This window comes from Onychostruthus taczanowskii, unplaced genomic scaffold (genome assembly GCF_017590055.1).
Source record: "Onychostruthus taczanowskii isolate IOZ18803 unplaced genomic scaffold, ASM1759005v1 scaffold206, whole genome shotgun sequence".
Classification (NCBI taxonomy): Eukaryota; Metazoa; Chordata; class Aves; order Passeriformes; family Passeridae; genus Onychostruthus; species Onychostruthus taczanowskii.
Window position 1 is genome coordinate 188,809 of NW_024499307.1, and position 17,958 is coordinate 206,766.

Consider the following 17,958-nt stretch of genomic DNA (forward strand, 5'->3'; position numbering starts at 1 on the left):
GCAGCTCCCCCCCCTGCAGCTCCCGCCCCTGCAGCTCCTGCAGCTCTCAGCCCTGCAGGGCCTGCAGCTCCCACCCCTGCAGCTCCTGCAGCTCCCACCCCTGCAGCTCCCAGCCCTGCAGCTCCTGCAGCTGCCACCACAGGAGCTGCTCCCGGGGCCAGGATCAGGCTGGTACTGGGGGAACTGGTCCCTTGCTGGCTGTGGGATGAGGCTGGACCAGGAGCAGGCACAGCTCAGGGGCCACAGCTGGGAACCCCAAACTGGGAATCCAAACTGGGCATCCAAACTGGGAACCTCACACTGGGAGCCCACACTGGACACCCCACACTGGACACCCCACACTGGGAGCCCACACTGGACACCCCACACTGGACACCCCACACTGGGAGCCCACACTGGACACCCCACACTGGACACCCCACACTGGGAGCCCACACTGGACACCCCACACTGGACACCCCACACTGGGAGCCCACTGGACACCCCGGAGCAGCCAAGGCCGGGGGGCACGGTGCCAGCCCTCAGCAGTGCCAGGGTGAGCTCCCTGCTGCCTGGCAAGGGGCAGGGCCGTTCTCCCCCTCCCCAGACCCCACAAAGGGGGTAACCCACTGTGCTTTGGGCTGTGCAGCCCCAAAGCCCAGCTCAGCCAGTGGCAGCGGCAGCCTGGCCTCATCCATTACTGGGCAATAGAGATTTAAGGGATAATGGCCATGGCAGCAGAGTATACACAGCAATAAACTGCTTTTGAGGTTGGTTAAATGCCAAGTGATGCTGAGGCTCGACGCCATAAACATTATTTCTATTATATGACAAGATAAGAGGATACAATAAACCAGCAAGAAGAGAGAGAAAAAAAAATAAAAAATCATTTTCTGGCCTCGTGAAAAGTTCTGGGCTCGGCGTTTCCTGGAGGCTGCACAAAGCAGCACCTCCGAGCAAGGGCTTAGGGGGAATAAATTGGGAAATTAAGGGGGGGTTAAAAAGCAAACGATTGTCTGAGGAAATGGCCTGGATAACTGGAGCTCTGGAATTAGGGCCGGAGGGATGATTTGTGTGCCCTGTAAAGGAAATGCTGCAGAGGGCAGGGCTGGGGGAGCTGCACTCCCATTGAATATCTCAGGATATTCAATGTATTCAGTATGTTCAGAATATTCAGTATACTCAGTATGTTCAGTATATTCAGTATATTCAGTATATTCAATGTATTCAGTATATTCAGTATATTCAGTATATTCAATGTATTCAGTATATTCAGTATATTCAGTATATTCAATGTATTCAGTATATTCAGTATATTCAGTATATTCAATGTATTCAGTATATTCAGTATATTCAGTATATTCAATGTATTCAGTATATTCAGTATATTCAGTATATTCAATGTATTCAGTATATTCAGTATATTCAGTATATTCAATGTATTCAGTATATTCAGTATATTCAGTATATTCAATGTATTCAGTATATTCAGTATATTCAGTATATTCAATGTATTCAGTATATTCAGTATATTCAGTATATTCAATGTATTCAGTATATTCAGTATATTCAGTATATTCAATGTATTCAGTATATTCAGTATATTCAGTATATTCAATGTATTCAGTATATTCAGTATATTCAGTATATTCAATGTATTCAGTATATTCAGTATATTCAGTATATTCAATGTATTCAGTATATTCAGTATATTCAGTATATTCAATGTATTCAGTATATTCAGTATATTCAGTATATTCAATGTATTCAGTATATTCAGTATATTCAGTATATTCAATGTATTCAGTATATTCAGTATATTCAGTATATTCAATGTATTCAGTATATTCAGTATATTCAGTATATTCAATGTATTCAGTATATTCAGTATATTCAGTATATTCAATGTATTCAGTATATTCAGTATATTCAGTATATTCAATGTATTCAGTATATTCAGTATATTCAGTATATTCAATGTATTCAGTATATTCAGTATATTCAGTATATTCAATGTATTCAGTATATTCAGTATATTCAGTATATTCAATGTATTCAGTATATTCAGTATATTCAGTATATTCAATGTATTCAGTATATTCAGTATATTCAGTATATTCAATGTATTCAGTATATTCAGTATATTCAGTATATTCAATGTATTCAGTATATTCAGTATATTCAGTATATTCAATGTATTCAGTATATTCAGTATATTCAGTATATTCAATGTATTCAGTATATTCAGTATATTCAGTATATTCAATGTATTCAGTATATTCAGTATATTCAGTATATTCAATGTATTCAGTATATTCAGTATATTCAGTATATTCAATGTATTCAGTATATTCAGTATATTCAGTATATTCAATGTATTCAGTATATTCAGTATATTCAGTATGTTCAGTATATTCAGTATACTCAGTATGTTCAATACATTCAGCATGTTCAGTATCACAGCCCTGTCGCTGCCCTGGGCAGCAGGAGTGGCCAACCAGGTTCATGAACAGGGAGATTCCTCCTCAAGGATGCTCAGGAGAGCCAGGAGCACCCCAGGGTGGCATCTGCAGGGTCCCTGAGGGGCTTTGGGGCCTTTTCCGAGGGGGGAGACAGAGCCAGACACGGGGGAACCTCCCGGGGCAGCAGCTGAAGCCCCCAGCCCCAGAGCTGTGCTCTGGGTGCCTTAATGAGCCAGCTGAAGGTTTAATTTCCTAATTAATGAGGTGGAGCTGTCCCACTGCACAGAGCTTGGGAACAGCTCCCTGTTCCAACAGCAGGGCCCAAATTCCCCCAGACCTGAAGGTTTAATTCCCAATTCCCCCAAACCTGAAGGTTTAATTCCCAATCCCCCCAAACCGAAAGGTTTATTTCCCAATTCCCCCAAACCTGAAGGTTTCATTCCCAATCCCCCAAACCTGAAGGTTTAATTCCCAATTCCCCCAAACCTGAAGGTTTAATTCCCTAATGAACCATGTGGGGCTGTCCCCCTGCCCAAAGCTGCCCAACACCCCCAGGTCCAGCTCTCAGCCCCCGGAGTGGCTGGAATTGAGAGGTCTGGGGATGACAACAGCACCCAGCACCAGGAATGGAGAGCTTGGGGGTGATCAGCAGCACCCAGCACTGGAACTGAGAGCTTGGGGGTGACCAGCAGCACCCAGCTCGATTCCACCAGGACATCCCGGCTCCAGGCTCCCCCCGTGCCTCCCAGGGCCACTCCGGGGCAGGGGCTGCCCAGCTCCCCCCGCCCTCCCGGCGGTTCCCAGGGGAATTCTCCAGCTGTCCCTGCGGGGAGGCTCCAGACACCCGACCTGGGCAGGATCTGCTGCACGCTGCGAGGCAGCTGGGCACGGGGAATCCCAAAATAACCCCCCTGCAGCCCTGGCAACCCCAAACATGTTTACAGCCCGCCGCACCCCCGGGCACAGCGCTCGGGGCTGCTCCGCGCCCTCCTCGCTGCCTCTGCAGCTTCTCCTGGGTGGAAACGGGAAAAGGGGGAAAAGGGGGGAAAAGGAGGGAGAAGGGGGGGAGAAGGGGGAAAAGAAGGGGAAAAAAGGAGGGAAAAGGAGGGGAAAAGGAGGGAAAATGAGGGAAAAGGGGGGAAAAGGAGGGAGAAGGGGGGGAGAAGGGGGGAGGAAAGGGGGAAAAAAAGGGGAAAAAAGGAGGGAAAAGGAGGGGAAAAGGAGGGAAAATGAGGGAAAAGGGGGGAAAAGGGGGGAAAAGGAGGGAAAAGGCAGGAAAAAGGGGGGAAAGGAGGAGAAAGGAGGGAAAAGGGGGGAAAGGAGGAGAAAGGAGGGAAAAAGGGGGGAAAAAAGAGGAGAAAGGAGGGAAAAAAGAAGGGAAAAGGAGGGGAAAAGGGGTTTAGGGCATTAATGATAGGGCTGGTGTCAGCTACAGAGGGAAGGAAGCAGCTGCTGGGGCAAATCATGAAGTGACCCCAGGACATTCCCCCATCCCAGCCCTGCTGTCCCTGCTCTGCGGGTGCTGCCCTGGATCCCCATCCCAGCCCTGGATCCCCATCCCAGCCCTGGATCCCCATCCCAGCCCTGGATCCCCATCCCAGCCCTGGATCCCCATCCCAGCCCTGGATCTCCCACCCCATCCCAGCCCTGGATCCCCATCCCATCCCATCCCATCCCATCCCATCCCTGGATCCCCATCCCATCCCTGGATCCCCATCCCAGCCCTGGATCCCCATCCCAGCCCCGGATCCCCATCCCATCCCTGGATCCTCATCCCCATCCCATCCCATCCCATCCCAGCCCCGGATCCCCACGCCAGCCCTGCCCTGCTCTGAAGGACGTTCTGGGAAAAGCAGGCTGAGGTCAGGCTGGATCCCCATGAATCACCCCGCTCGGAATTACCAGGATTCCAGCATTTCCATATTAACATGAGGAATTGTCGGAATTACCCATAAGCAGCAGGCTGGAACAGCCAGAGGAGGAAGCAGCCACCTTTATATGTCATTTGTGGGAGATTGTGGGAGATTAAATTTAAATACATTGTTGTTTGCCTTAATTGCTTGTTTGAAGCCGATTTTAGGGCTGTGTGATTGAAGGGCTCACACCATTAAGTGCTCAAACACAGCTAATACATTTTATAAATGGCCTGCACAATTTCACAGGCAAAGAAGTTTCAGATAAAAAGCAGCCTCCAAAAAAAAAAAAAAAAAAAAAAAAAAAAAAAAAAAAAAAAAAAAAAAAAAAAAAAAAAAAAAAAAGTTCACCTGCAAGGGGGGAGGGAAGGATCTGTGTGAGGCTCGTGCCACAATGACCAGAAAGCTGGGAAACCCTAAATATGTGTTTTTAAACCAGCAGGAGTTCCACAATCCCCCAGTGTCCAGCAGACCCCACTAAACCAGCAGGAATTCCACAATCCCCCAGTGTCCAGCAGATCCCATTAAACCAGCAGGAGTTCCACGATCCTCCAGTGCCCAGCAGATCCCACTAAACCAAGAGGAGTTCCACGATCCCCCAGTGTCCAGCAGACCCCACTAAACCAGCAGGAATTCCACAATCCCCCAGTGTCCAGCAGACCCCACTAAACCAGCAGGAATTCCACGATCCCCCAGTGTCCAGCAGACCCCACTACATCAGCCCCAGCAGCAATTCCATCGTCCCCAGTTCCTCCCAGTACCAAGTGCAGGGAGCCCCTGAGCTCGTCTTTGGGATGGCACCATTTTCCCTGGAAAGGGAAGGAAAAGGGGATGGGAAGGTGAGGCTGGAGGAGGATGAGCCTCCCCCACCTCTCTTCCCAGGAAGCTCCGCAGCGGCTCAGGGAGGAGGAATTCCGCAGGGCACGGGAAGAAGCCCATCCCAAAATAGCATTTTGGGGACCACCTCCCGTCACCTGTCACATTCCCAGCTGCTCCAGAGGAGGAACTCGGAGCCTCCTGGCTCTGGAGGGCTGTGGGATTATCCACAACGGGGGGCACGGCCCAGGGGAGGCCGCGGCACAGGAACCAGCCCCAGTCCCGTTAAACCAAAATCCCATTAAACCCCAAAGCCAGAGCAGCCAAAATCCCATTAGACCGTGACCCCAAAGCCAAGCAGCCAAAACCCCAAAGCCAAGCAGCCAAAACCCCAAAGCCAAGCAGCCAAAACCCCAAAGCCAAGCAGCTGGTACCTGTCCGCAGCCCGGGGCGCCGCACACGAAGGGCCTGTCGTCACCCATCCTGCCTGGGGAGAGAGAAGGGACAGAAATCCTTAAACAGCCCCAAAAACCCCCAAAGCACCCGCGGGAGCTGCCCCTCTGCTGGGACGGAACTATCCCGGCCAGGGTTTAGGATTTGGGAGGGACCGGGTGGGTTTTTCCAGCTGGAAGGGAACCTGGAAAGGTGTGGGAGCATCACCCAGAGGTGTCCTGCAGCTCGGCGTCACCTCCTGAGGTGGGGACAATGCCCAGCCCCCCCAGCACGGCCCCCCTCGGTGTTCAGGGGGTCAGGGAACATCCTGGCACCCCCGGGGATCCTCAGAGCCAGCCCCGGAATCCCCCCACACACACAAACAAATCAGCAGGGACAGCGGCAATCCGCAGAAAACAAAGTGCGAGCGAGCAGCCATCAAATAAATCCACGGCCTCTCTCTGCACCGGTTATATTTTCAATGGGAGAGAACTAAAATTTGTCATTTAATTAATTAAGGGATTATAGGAGTGGTGCTCCGTTTTACAAGGCAATAATCGGGCTCCCCAGTGGGTAAACTACAAGGCTGATGGCAGGGGCAGTTTATCACGGATTACAGCCAAGGATAACAAAACACTCACTCCTATTATGCTACAAGTGAAGCTGCTCTCATTAATAAAAAATAAGAGTAAATAAAGTAAAACCCTCCCCCCAGCCTCAAACTCGAGAAACAACGGTTCCCTCCTCCACCCACTGATATTTTTACAGCAGGATTTCACAAAGCTGCGATAAAGCAAACGCTGTCTCCTCGGGGGGCTGCTCCGGGGGGCTGCCAGCACCTCCAGGCTGGGATGGGCTGGGGGAGAAGGGCTTGCACTCGCAGCCCCGAGGGCTGCTGTCTGGTATTTTTAGGAGCTGTGTGAGAAAGAGCTCCGGGAATGTGGCAGGGAGAGCGGCAGGAGCTCCTGCTCCCCGGGAAAGGAATCAATGAGCTGCTGAAAACGAACAGAACCGGCGGTTTTCTGCGGCAGGAGGTGAATTCCTCCCCCAGCCACGGCAGCGAGCCCCAAAGCTGAGGAGAGAGGAGCTGTGATCCCACAGAGCAGCTGGGCTGGATGTGGGGCTGGATTTATGGAGCCAAACTCCGGGGGCTGTGCAAACAGGAGTGGGGATAAATGTCCCTGCCACCGACAGGAATGGGGATAAATGTCCCTGCCACCGACAGGAATGGGGATAAATGTCCCTGTCACCCATGGCACGGGCTGGCAGCCAAAGCCCTGCCCGGCCCAGGGGGAACAAAGGCACCCAAACATCAGGAACGGCCCCAAAAATCCCAGAAGTGACACGGGGGGGCAGAGCAGGGGACAGCAGCAGCTCAAGGACAAATCCCACCCAGGCCTTGAGGTGACGCCGGAACTCTGGATGGATCCAGCTGATCCTGGCTGTGTCAGGAGGATCCCCCCATCCCCAAAGCAGGATCCAGCTGATCCTGGCTGTGTCAGGAGCATCCCCCCATCCCCAAAGCAGGATCCAGCTGATCCCCCCATTCCCAAGGCAGGATCCAGCTGATCCCCCCATTCCCAAGGCAGGATCCCCCATTCCCAAAGCAGGATCCTCCCATTCCCAAGGCAGGATCCAGCCGTTCCCAAAGCAGGAGCGGCCGCTCTGGGCTGCGCACACACGTGTGCTCAGATTTATGTCACGTTTAGCCAGGATAAATCCCCCCATAAATCCTGTCCTCGGGAAGAGGCCGAGGCAGGAGCAGACTGGGTGCCGGGAGCTCGCTCTGTCCCTCTCTGGCAGCCCCGGGAGGACATGCACTGCTGGGATGGCTTAGGAGTGCTTTGGGAAGGGGAAAGGCACACACAGGCTGCTCTGGGGGAGCTCCAGGGGGATTTTCACCCGAACCAGGCTGGGATCACCCGTGCTGGCTGGCAATGACCCTGCCCGAGGCCCCTGTGGCGCTGCTGTCCCTCCAGGGTGCTCCCCAGGCCCTGGCCCTGCACAGGACAGGGGTGTGGGTGGGGACAGCCCGGTGGCACAGGGTCACACCCACAGCTGGGCTGGCCTTGGCCCTGTCACCGCAGCCATCCCAGCCTGCCCGCACACGTCCTGGGATGGGGAAGCTCCCACGGGGCTGCTCCGGCTGCCTTAGAGAAGGAGCAGAGGCCGGGAGCCAGGATTTGGCAACCTGAGTCTCTTGTGTCCTGCCAAAGTCAGGAGCCACTGGCCCCTCGTCCCTGGGGTCTCCCACACGGCTGTGGCCAGCTGCAGACCACCTGGCTTTCTGCAGCACCTCAAATCCCCATGAAAAACACCAAAAGCAACAAAAAATCACCTCTCCTTAAACCTCAGCGTGAAGACGGAAGGAACTCCCTGGACCTCAGCCCTGCTGAATGCTGGGCACAGAGCTGGGAAATGCTCTAAAAATAAGGTTCTATTGTTGTCCTGGCACGTGACTCTGCTGCAGGAATGCTGGTGCCCAACGCCTGCATCTGGGCACTGCAGGGTGGGCAGGAATGCACTGGGATTGCACTGGGAATTGCACTGGGAATGCAACAGAAATGCACTGGGAATTGCACTGGGAATTGCACTGGGAATTGCACTGGAATTGCACTGGGAATGCTGCAGGCCCTGAAAAACACTCAGGGGGATGCAGACACGTTCTGTGCCAGCTGGGATCTCTCTCCAGGACAGATCCCTTTTCCAGCAGGGATCCCTCTCCAGCACTCTCTCCCCTACCACCACCACCACAATTCTGGGTTATGCCCGTAAACCATGAGGATAAACCTCACATTAATGTGACCACAAAATTAAAGCTGAGGGCTGCACCAACCATGAACCAAAACCAGCAGGGCTGCGAGAGCCGCCTCCTAAAAATAGGCTCGGCCTGAAGAGGCACAAAGCCAGGCTGCTGGCACAGGCTGGGCCAGGAGGAGCTGCACGAGAGAGGGGCAGGGGGCAGGCAGGGCCCACTGAGGCTCAGGCCAGGAGCTCCTGGAGCTGGCAAGGCTCCCGTGGCTGCCTCAGCCCGTCCTCAGCAACTCCTGGGGCTGGGCAGCAGCCAGGCAAGGCTCCCTCAGCCCATCCTCAGTAACTCCTGCCTGGGCTGAGCCCTGCCCTGAGCTGGTGTGGGGAGCAGGAGAGCAGCGACAGAGGGGGACAGAATGAGCTGGCACGAAGGCTGCGTGCTTTTTGGGGCAGTCTGGGGATAAAACCCCATTATGGGGTTGATTCTCAGAGCTCAGTGAGTGCCAGGCCAGCCCGGCTCCATGGGGTTAATTCTGAGCTCAGGAGAGGCCAGCCCGGCTCCGTGGGGTTAATTCTGAGCCCAGGAGAGGCCAGCCCAGCTCTGTGGGGTTAATTCTGAGCCCAGGAGAGGCCAGCCCAGCTCTGTGGGGTTAATTCTGAGCCCAGGAGAGCCCAGCCCGGCTCCGTGGGGTTAACTCCTGGCCCGGCCAGCCCGGCTCCGTGGGGTTAACTCCTGGCCAGCCCAGCCCGGCTCCTCTGGGCGGCTCTGCCAGCCCGGGAGCCGTGCCAGGAGCACAAACAAACCCATTCAAACACAAACGGCGCCCCAGGCACCGGCCCAGCCCCGAGCACGGGCAGGGGGAGAGCAGGGAGAGCCACAATAAACGAGATTATTATGGATGGCTGCAGATCGGGGCTGGAGCAGCCTCTGGCTTCCAGGAGAACACACAAACCCCCAGTGGCAGCCCCGAATCGCTCTGGGGGAGCAGCAGGGAGGGAAGGCGGCCCCGACTGCCATTTCCAGCCCGGGGGAAGGAAGCACAGGGCTGTGCCCCAAGCTGTGCCCCCGGACTGTCCCCCAGGCTCTCCAGAACCTCTGAGGTTTCCCCTGAAAACTCGAGGAAGGAAGCAGAGTGCTCGAGGCCGGCCAGGAAAGGCTCCCGTGGTTTTCCTGAGGGCAGTGGTGGCCAGCCCTGAGCTTCCCGAGCCTCTGGATGGGCTGGGGTCAGCAGGGCCACCCGGGGAGGGCAGGGACACAGCCCTGCCCTGGCCAGGGCCCGCTGTCCCCTCCGGTGCCAGCCCGGGGGTCACTGTGAGCACCGTCATCCACCCTCACAGGAGGGAACAGCAAACTCGAGCTGTTCCTTCAAAACACCGAGGGAAAAGCGGGAGTGGGGTCCCACCTGCTCTGAGGAGACAGGTTGGCACCTCATCCTCATCCTCATCCTCATCCTCATCCTCATCCTCATCCTCATCCCTGCTGCTGTGGGACCTCAGGGTGATCCGGAGTTGTGGGCACTGGGCCAGGGCTGCTCCCGGGGCTGCTCTGGGCCCTCAGAGTGATCCCAAGCTCCACACACCGGCCCCGGGGCTGCTCCTGCCCCTCAGAGCCGTATGGAGCTGCACAATACACACCGGCCCCGGGGCTGCTCCCGGGGCTGCTCCTGCCCCTCAGAGCCGTATGGAGCTGCACACACCGGCCTCGGGGCTGCTCCTGCCCCTCAGAGCGACTCAGGCTCCACACGCCGGGCTCAGGGCTGCTCCTGCCCCTCAGGGCTCTTCGGAGCTGCACACACCGGCCTCGGGGCTGCTCCTGCCCCTCAGAGCGAGCCCGAGCTGCCCACACCAGGCCAGGGCTGCTCCTGCCCCTCAGAGTGATCCCGAGCTGCCCACCCCAGGCCAGGGCTGCTCCTGCCCCTCAGAGTGATCCCGAGCTGCCCACCCCAGGCCAGGGCTGCTCCTGCCCCTCAGAGTGATCCCGAGCTGCCCACCCCAGGCCAGGGCTGCTCCTGCCCCTCAGAGTGATCCCGAGCTGCCCACCCCAGGCCAGGGCTGCTCCTGCCCCTCAGAGCGATCCCGAGCTGCCCACACCGGCCCCGGGGCTGCTCCTGCCCCTCAGAGCTGCATGGAGCTGCACACACCCGGGGCTGTTCCTGCCCCTCAGAGTGATCCCGAGCTGCCCACACCAGGCCAGGGCTGCTCCTGCCCCTCAGAGTGATCCCGAGCTGCCCACACCAGGCCAGGGCTGCTCCCAGCGCTGCTCCTGCCCCTCGGGGTGCCCACAGCTCTCCCTGCCTCTCCTCGCCCGGATCCACCCATGGAAATTGCGAAAGACTTTCAGTTTTGCAGGGAGAGGCCCCCCCAGGGCGGCTCTTGGGCCCAAACTCCGACTTTCAAGTTATTTTGGGGTGTGAGGGAAGGAGGGAGAGTGTTTGCTTTGTAACCAAAAAGCTGCGAGAGCTTAAAATTGTCGTGTGGGAAAGGAGGCCAAGAGCCCGGGCTATAAAACCTGCTTTGGAGGCACAACACCCTCACGCTTCGTGGGCTTGACAAAGCAAAGCAAACCCAACTGTATAAACTGGAATATTGGCAGGGAATTCGCTGGAAACAAATCCCCCCCAGCCACAGGGTGTTTAACGAGAAAGCTCAGCCAAGTCCCAGCAGCTCCCGCAGGCTGGGCCTTTCTGGGTGTTCGGGCTCAGAGAGGATCCCCAAAAAGCCAAAACCTCATCGCCCCAGGGTGTCAGAGATGTGCAAAACCATCGTTTCTTGCTGGGAAGTGCCTTAGAACAGCCTTGGGGTGGCCCAGTCCTGTCAGGGGTGGCACCATTCCTGTCAGAGCCTCTCACCTGGCCCTCAGGTGAGCCCACAGTGGGTCCCGGAGCCCGCCAGGAGCAGAGGGGCTGCAGAGCAACCCCAGGGGCTGCGGGGACAAGGACAGGGGCACTGTCACCGTCCTGTCACCGCAAAGCAAAGCCGGCCACTGACCCCGGCCTCGGCCAGAGCACTGGACAGGGATTCGGGAGCGTCTGGGCCCTGTTTGGTGGCAGCTGGTGGCCCTGGGACCTTCGGAGCTGCAGGGAAGTCCCTGAGGCTGGAGCTGCCCCCAGCAGCTCCGAGTGACCTCCAGGAGCTCCGAGCCGCCTCCAGGAGCTCTGAGCTGCCTCCAGGAGCTCCAAGTGGCCTCCAGGAGCTCCAAGTGTCCTCCAGGAGCTCCAAGCCGCCTCCAGGAGCTCCGAGCCGCCTCCAGGAGCTCTGAGCCGCCTCCAGGAGCTCCGAGCTGCCTCCAGGAGCTCTGAGCCGCCTCCAGGAGCTCCGAGTGGGCCCCGGGAGCCTGGAGCAGCCTCTGGGAGCTCCGAGCCACCTCCAGGAGCTCCGAGCCGCCTCCAGGAGCTCCGAGCCACCTCCAGGAGCTCCGAGCCGCCTCCAGGAGCTCCAAGTGTCCTCCAGGAGCTCCAAGCCGCCTCCAGGAGCTCCGAGCCGCCTCCAGGAGCTCCGAGCCACCTCCAGGAGCTCCGAGCCGCCTCCAGGAGCTCGTGGCAGCCTCCAAAGATCTGAGCCACCTCCAGGGCTCTGAGCAGCCTCCAGGAGCCCAGAGCTGCCTCCAGAGCTCCCAGCCCTGTTAGACCCGGAGCTCCACCTGTCCCCAGGGCATGACCCGTGCCTGACCCCGGCACAAAGCACAGCCCGAAGCCCAAATTGCTGCAGGAAAATCTTTCCTCCCCGAGCAGCGATTTCCCGGGCAGGATCCGGGGTGGCCTCGGCTCCGGGGCGATCCATCTCGGCGCTGCCGAGATCTACGGCAGCACAGGGAAATAATTCAGCTTTACGGGAGGAAGGGAAGGCCTCGGAGAGCCACTGCTCCTCACCCGGCCCGGGTAATTACACGAGAGCCGCGGCAGCCTCGGAGAGCGCAGTATTTTACCTCGGAAATGCCTGAGTGACCCAGAAACTGGAGTCCCATTTCCTGAAATTATTTCACCACTTCAGAGCCCTTGTTTCAATGAAAGCTGCTGCAAACGAGGCATGAGAGCCCCGAGCTGAGCTGGAACATATTTTCCCTGCCGACATGTGTGGATGGTTTGAAGGGAAGAGCAAAGTCAGGGCTGCAAGGAGCGGGAGAGCCCGGGGTGAGAACGAGCACCTCGATAAAAACCCACACGTGAACCCCAATAACGGAGCCAGGGCAGACAGGGAGCCCCCACTGTGACATACAAACATTCTGTCCCACCTGTTATTATCCCATCCCACCTGGGCACTTCCCTCTGTTCAGCTTTCAGAGGCTTTTAGGGGCCACCATTTGATGCACGAGCCCTAAAAATCCGAGGGGAGAGATTCTGCTCCAGGCAGAAGGGCTTGCAGAAGGGGTCTGCAGAAAGGGATTGCAGAAAGGGGTTGCAGAAGGGGTCTGCATAAAGCCCAGGTGCTGCAGCCATGGCTGGAGCTGTGCTTTGGTGGGCAGCAAAGCCCCCATTCCCCCACAGGAGTTCTCAAAACTCCAAGTGAAGCTTTATGGGATGGAGCACCAGCACCCTAAAGGAGTCCTGCGGGTTTTGGGGACAGGGAGATGCCAAAAAAAAAAAGGAAAACAAAGGAAAGGTGAGGGACAAGCCCAGGGAGGGGGAGAGCATCCCTTGGGAATTCCTCACCACTTCCAACCTTTCCTCCCTGGCTGCAGCACAGCTCGGTGCTGAACGAGGGGGGAAAGAGCAGTTTGGGAAATCTGGCCTTGATTCACGGTGCCAGGAACGGGAACAGAAAAAACAAAAAAAAGGGAAAGAAAAAGAAGGCCCCAAGAAAGTCCGAGGATAAATAAATCCAAACAGAGGCGCAGCAGCATCACGTGGGACGCAGCAGAAAACGAGTCCAAAGCCAAAGGCAAGGCAGAGCTCCTTCCCTGACACACAGAAGCACGCCGTGGGCACAGGGCCTGGCCGGGGAGCCCGAGTAGCCCGAGCCCGAGCAGCCCCAGCCCTTCCAGCCCCAGCCTGAGCAGCCCCAGCCCTTTCACGGCCAGCCCTTCCAGCCCCAGCCCTTCCAGCCCCAGCCTGAGCAGCCCCAGCCCGAGCAGCCCCAGCCCGAGCAGCCCCAGCAGCCCCAGCCCTTCCAGCCCCTCCCGGGATGCTGCCAGCACCTCCCAGGGCTGCTCTCCCAGGACATTCCCCTGCTCAGGAGGGGCACCAAGCTCAGCTGGACCCCTCCCCACCGCCCTGGCCGTCCCCCACCCCTGCTGGTGCTTCCTCTCTGCAAGTTCCCCATTTCCCAATGCCAGGGGGATTCCCATCCCAAATCCCCCTGGGATCCACCCTCCGGTCCGGCTCAGGGGGATTTCGGAAGAAATGGGGATAAAGACACGAATCAGGAGCTGGAGTTGTGTTTTAGCCACATCTTTGGCTTTGCCGTGGGATCCCACGGCAGCGCCAGGCCTGCCCCGAGCAGGAACTCCTGCACCTGCCCAGGGGGGGCTCAGAGCCTCTGGGAGCACCTGGCACCTGAAGCCCAGCACACCACAGGGAGCTGCTGGGAAACGGGGAGAGCCCTGGGGAATAAGGAACCTCCAGAAAGCAGAAATAAAACAGAAAGGCACGTCAGAGACGAGCCCCGGGCAGAGCGAAAGAGGAATCGCAGAGGGAGGTCTGGCATTCCCAAAGTTTGTGTGCAGCCTTCTCCTGCTCCGAGAGATCCCAGGGCTCTGCTGCACAGCCCAGGGATGCAGCAAAACACGGATGAATCCCGGGAAAAGGCTGAAATTCCTGGTGGACACAACCCACCGGGGGAGTGCCCGGTGTCCCACGGCTCAGACCACCCGGGCACCCAAAACCAGGAACTCTTCCACAGGAAAAGGGCTGGTTTTGGGTTCCCAAAGCAGGCAGGCCTGTGGGAGAGCGCCTGCCCGCTGAAACCCCAAGCAACCCAGAGCAGCAGGACCAAAACCTTCCCTGAGCAGTGCCCTGAGCCCTCTGGGGACAGACCGGAGCGGGGCTGAGCCAGGAGCTGAAACGAGCAGGGAGCGGGGATGGGGACCCCCCGATACCCCCTCAGGGAGCAGGGATGGGGATCCCCCATTCAGGGAGCAGGGATGTGACCCCCCGATACCCCCTGAGGGAGCAGGGATGGGGATCCCCCCGATCCCCCCTCAGGGAGCAGGGATGGTGATCCCCCCCTCAGGGAGCAGGGATGGGGACCCCCCGATACCCCCTGAGGGAGCAGGGATGGGGATCCCCCATTCAGGGAGCAGGGATGTGACCCCCCCGATCCCCCCTCAGGGAGCAGGGATGGGGATCCCCCCGATCCCCCCTCAGGGAGCAGGGATGGGGATCCCCCATTCAGGGAGCAGGGATGGGGATCCTCCATTCAGGGAGCAGGGATGGGGACCCCCCCGATCCCCCCTCAGGCAGCAGGGCTGTGCCCCTGCCCTGCCCCAAGGACCCTGCTGCTCTGAGCCCCTCTGCCCACCCTGGACACTGCAGCTGCTCCCGGGCTCTGCTGAGAGACCCCCACCACAGAACCCCCCAGCCCAGCTGGGACCCTCCCCAGAGCTGTTGTAGGGACAGCTCCCTGGGAAGCATTCTGCTCCCAGCTGGAGCACCCCTCGGGATAAACGGGAATTCCTGCACTCCGTGCCACTTCCACACGGATAATGCTCAGAGGGAGCAGGACAGGGACACTGGGGACACCTCCGAGGGGACGGCAAGCGGGGAGGGAAGAGCAGCAGAGAAAGGGGCAGGACGGGGAGAGCAGCAGGAACAGCAGCGTGTGCTCACACCTGAGCCAGGAGTGTGTGTGCTCACAGCTGAGCCAGCAGTGTGTGTGTGCTCACACCTGAACCAGCAGTGTGTGTGTGCTCACACCTGAGCCAGGCACCGGCAGTGTGTGTGTGTCACACCTGAGCCAGGAGTGTGTGTGTCACACCTGAGCCAGGAGTGTGTGTGTGCTCACACCTGAGCCAGGCACCGACAGTGTGTGTGTTCACAGCTGAGCCAGGAGTGTGTGTGCTCACACCTGAGCCAGGCACCAGCGGTGTGTGTGTGATCACACCTGAGCCAGCAGTGTGTGTGCTCACACCTGAGCCAGGCACCAGCGGTGTGTGTGTTCACAGTAACAGTGTGTGTGCTCACACCTGAGCCAGGCTCCCCCGGCCGGGATCCCACCGTGCCAGGGAAGGTGCAGGTGCAGGGATCCCCGCTGCCCCAGCGCTCAGTCCCGCTGGTGGAGCACAAACTCCTCCAACTCCAGCTCCGGCCGTGTGCCCTTCCTGCTGCTCCCTGCCCCGGCGCCAGGCAGCGACCCCCGGCTCCCCAGCGCTGCCAGGGGCTGCTGCAGCCCCCCACATCCCCTGGATCCGCTGGCAGCCCCTCCGCACCCGCCTGGACCCCCAGCAGATCCAGGGCTGCGGACCCTTCCCCCCCCAGAGCACGAAGTCCAGCTTTGGGGTCCCCCATTCCGGGACTCCCCAGTGCCCCCAGCCCCATTCGGGGCTCCCCTCCGCCCCTCACAGCCCCCAGCCCCATTCGGGGCTCCCCTCCGCCCCTCACAGCCCCCAGCCCCATTCGGGGCTCCCCTCCGCCCCCTCCCCATTCCGGGGCTCCCCCCGGCACCGCCCGGGCCCCTCGCTGCTCTTCGGCCCCGCCCCAGGGGCGGGGCTTGGCCACATAGCGGCGCCCCCTCGCCTGCCATTGGCCGTCGCGCCCGCCGCTCAGGGGCTACGCGCGATGCGATTGGCCGGGGTGCGCTATCACTCAGCGCGGGGGCGGGGCGTCGGACACCCCGGGACAGCCCCGGGATACGGCCAGGACAGCCCCGGGACAGCCCCGGGATACAGCCGGGACACCCCGGGACACTCCCGGGACAGCCCGGGACACCCCCGGCATACAGCCAGGACAGCTCCGGGACAGCCCCGGGATACCCCCGGGACAGCCCGGGACAGCCCGGGACAGCCCCGGGACACCCCCGGCTCACAGGCACCTCTCAAATCCCAGCACGGCCGGGCTCGGGCCTCTGGCACACCCCAAAGCCCGGGCACGGCTGGCACTGTCCCCCCAGCACCGGGGACACCCCGCCCCCGGCCCCGGTGTCCCGCAGGGACAGATGGCGGTGACAGCCGGGGTGACAGCCGGGGTGGCAGCCGGGGTGGCAGCCCAGGAGCCCCGGGGATCAGCGATGTCCCCGTCCCCTTGCGGGCATGGCTGAGGGGCTCAGCCCAGAGGGGACCCTGCGGGGACAAAGCCAGCTGCACACAGGTGACCCTGGCCAGGGCCACCAAGGAGACACGAGCAGCTCGGGCTGTCACCGAACCGTCTTTATTGGCTGGCCGTGCCCGCTGTCACCGCGCCGCTCACATGGCGAAGAGGATGAGGAAGGCCACCATGAGGCAGAAGAGCCCCATGGCCTCGGAGAGCGCGAAGCCCAGGATGGCGTAGGAGAAGAGCTGCTGCTTCAGGGACGGGTTCCTGCGGGAGCGGGGCCGGGGCACGGCCACCTCGGTCCCTGTCCTCCCCCCAGAGCCCTGTCCCCTCCATAGACCCTGTCCCCCCAAAGCCCCCCATCCCCTCCCAGAGCCCCTGTCCCCTCCCAGAGCCCTGTCCCCTCCATAGACCCCCGTGTCGATGTCCCCGAGGGCAGCGCTCGTGCGCAGCGCCCGCGCCGCGCCCGGCCGCACCTGGGCACGGATGGGGCACCGGGGGTCACCTGTGTGCCCGGGGCACGGCCACTGCCGGACACTGACCCGGGGACACGGCAGGGACAGGGGCGGTGGCACTACTCACAAGAGCAGGAGCCGAGATGAGCTTGGCACAGGTGAGCATGGCGAGGACAGAAGGACACGGGGACACGGCCGAGGGACACGGCTGAGGGGACACGGGGGACAGGGCTGAGGGACAGGGCTGAGGGGACACGGCCGAGGGACACGGGGGGACCAGGGACACAGTGGCACTCAGGGCACACAGTGGCACTCAGGGGACGGGACACGGGCACACGCGGGAGGGGCTGAGGCGCGGGGGTGCGGCCCCACGGGTGACCCCGGCTCTGGGGGTCACGCAGGGGCCACGGGCACACGCGGGAGGGGCGGGCGCGTGGCTGTCACCCAGTGTCACCCAGTGTCACCCAGTGTCACCCAGTGTCACCCAGCGGCCCCGCCCGGCAGCGGCACCGCGGCGGCACTTGGGGGACAGGGACCGAGAGCCGCTGCGGCTGTCACCCACGAGGGGACAGGAGCTCCCGAGGCCCCGGGCCGAGTCGGGCCGCGGGGGTCTCGGGCACAGCCGGGGCTCCCGGTGTCCCCCCGTGCCCCGTCCCCCCCGCTCCGTCCCCGCTCTCACCGGGCTCCGGTCGCGGCCGCTCCGTGTGCGCATGCGCGGCCGGGGAGGCTTCGGGGGTTTTGGGGGAATTTCGGGGGGTTTGGGTTCAGGGGGGTGCGGGGAGGAGCGGCAGAACCGGGCTGTGAAAATGGCCAGAAACGGCCCCAAAAAGGAGGCAGAAGTCCCGGGAATTGGGGTTCTGAGCCCAAAATTTGGGTTCTGATCCGGGGATTGGGGTTCTGATCCCAAAATGGGGGTTCTGATCCCCAAATGGGGGTTCTGATCCCAAAATTGGTGTTCTGATCCCGG

General features: G+C 59.4%; 2 protein-coding genes across 3 annotated transcripts in view; both read right to left on the reverse strand.

Moving 5' to 3' along the window:
* Window positions 1-7,963, reverse strand: part of LOC121335580 (cyclic AMP-dependent transcription factor ATF-7) — a 41,614-nt gene extending 33,651 nt beyond the window's left edge. The window contains exons 1-2 of one of the 2 annotated variants that reach the window (XM_041403888.1): window positions 7,941-7,963; window positions 5,605-5,657 (exon numbers count right to left, since the gene is read on the reverse strand). In XM_041403888.1, coding sequence (XP_041259822.1) covers window positions 5,605-5,652 — 48 coding nt within the window. In that variant the 5' untranslated portion in view covers window positions 5,653-5,657; window positions 7,941-7,963. The remainder of the gene's footprint in view (window positions 1-5,604; window positions 5,658-7,940) is intronic. The other variant, XM_041403889.1, reaches the window with a different exon arrangement.
* Window positions 7,964-16,637: 8,674 nt separating this feature from the next.
* Window positions 16,638-17,720, reverse strand: ATP5MC2 (ATP synthase membrane subunit c locus 2). Its single transcript, XM_041403900.1, has 3 exons — window positions 17,671-17,720; window positions 17,119-17,199; window positions 16,638-17,012 (listed from the first exon to the last, which is right to left on the reverse strand). The coding sequence occupies exons 1-3, from the start codon at window positions 17,701-17,703 to the stop codon at window positions 16,689-16,691; spliced, it is 438 nt and encodes a 145-aa protein (XP_041259834.1). The 5' UTR covers window positions 17,704-17,720; the 3' UTR covers window positions 16,638-16,688.
* Window positions 17,721-17,958: the final 238 nt, after the last annotated feature.

Excerpts from the sequence above, each read along its gene's own strand:
- ATP5MC2 (XM_041403900.1), bottom strand. The coding sequence starts at position 17,703 with ATGCGCACACGGAGCGGCCGCGACCGGAGCCCG. Across the intron at positions 17,200-17,670 it reads GCGGCCGCGACCGGAGCCCG|CCGTGTCCCTCGGCCGTGTC; the intron begins GTGAGAGCGGGG and ends GTGTCCCCTCAG. Across the intron at positions 17,013-17,118 it reads TCATCTCGGCTCCTGCTCTT|GTGCGGCCGGGCGCGGCGCG; the intron begins GTGAGTAGTGCC and ends ATCCGTGCCCAG.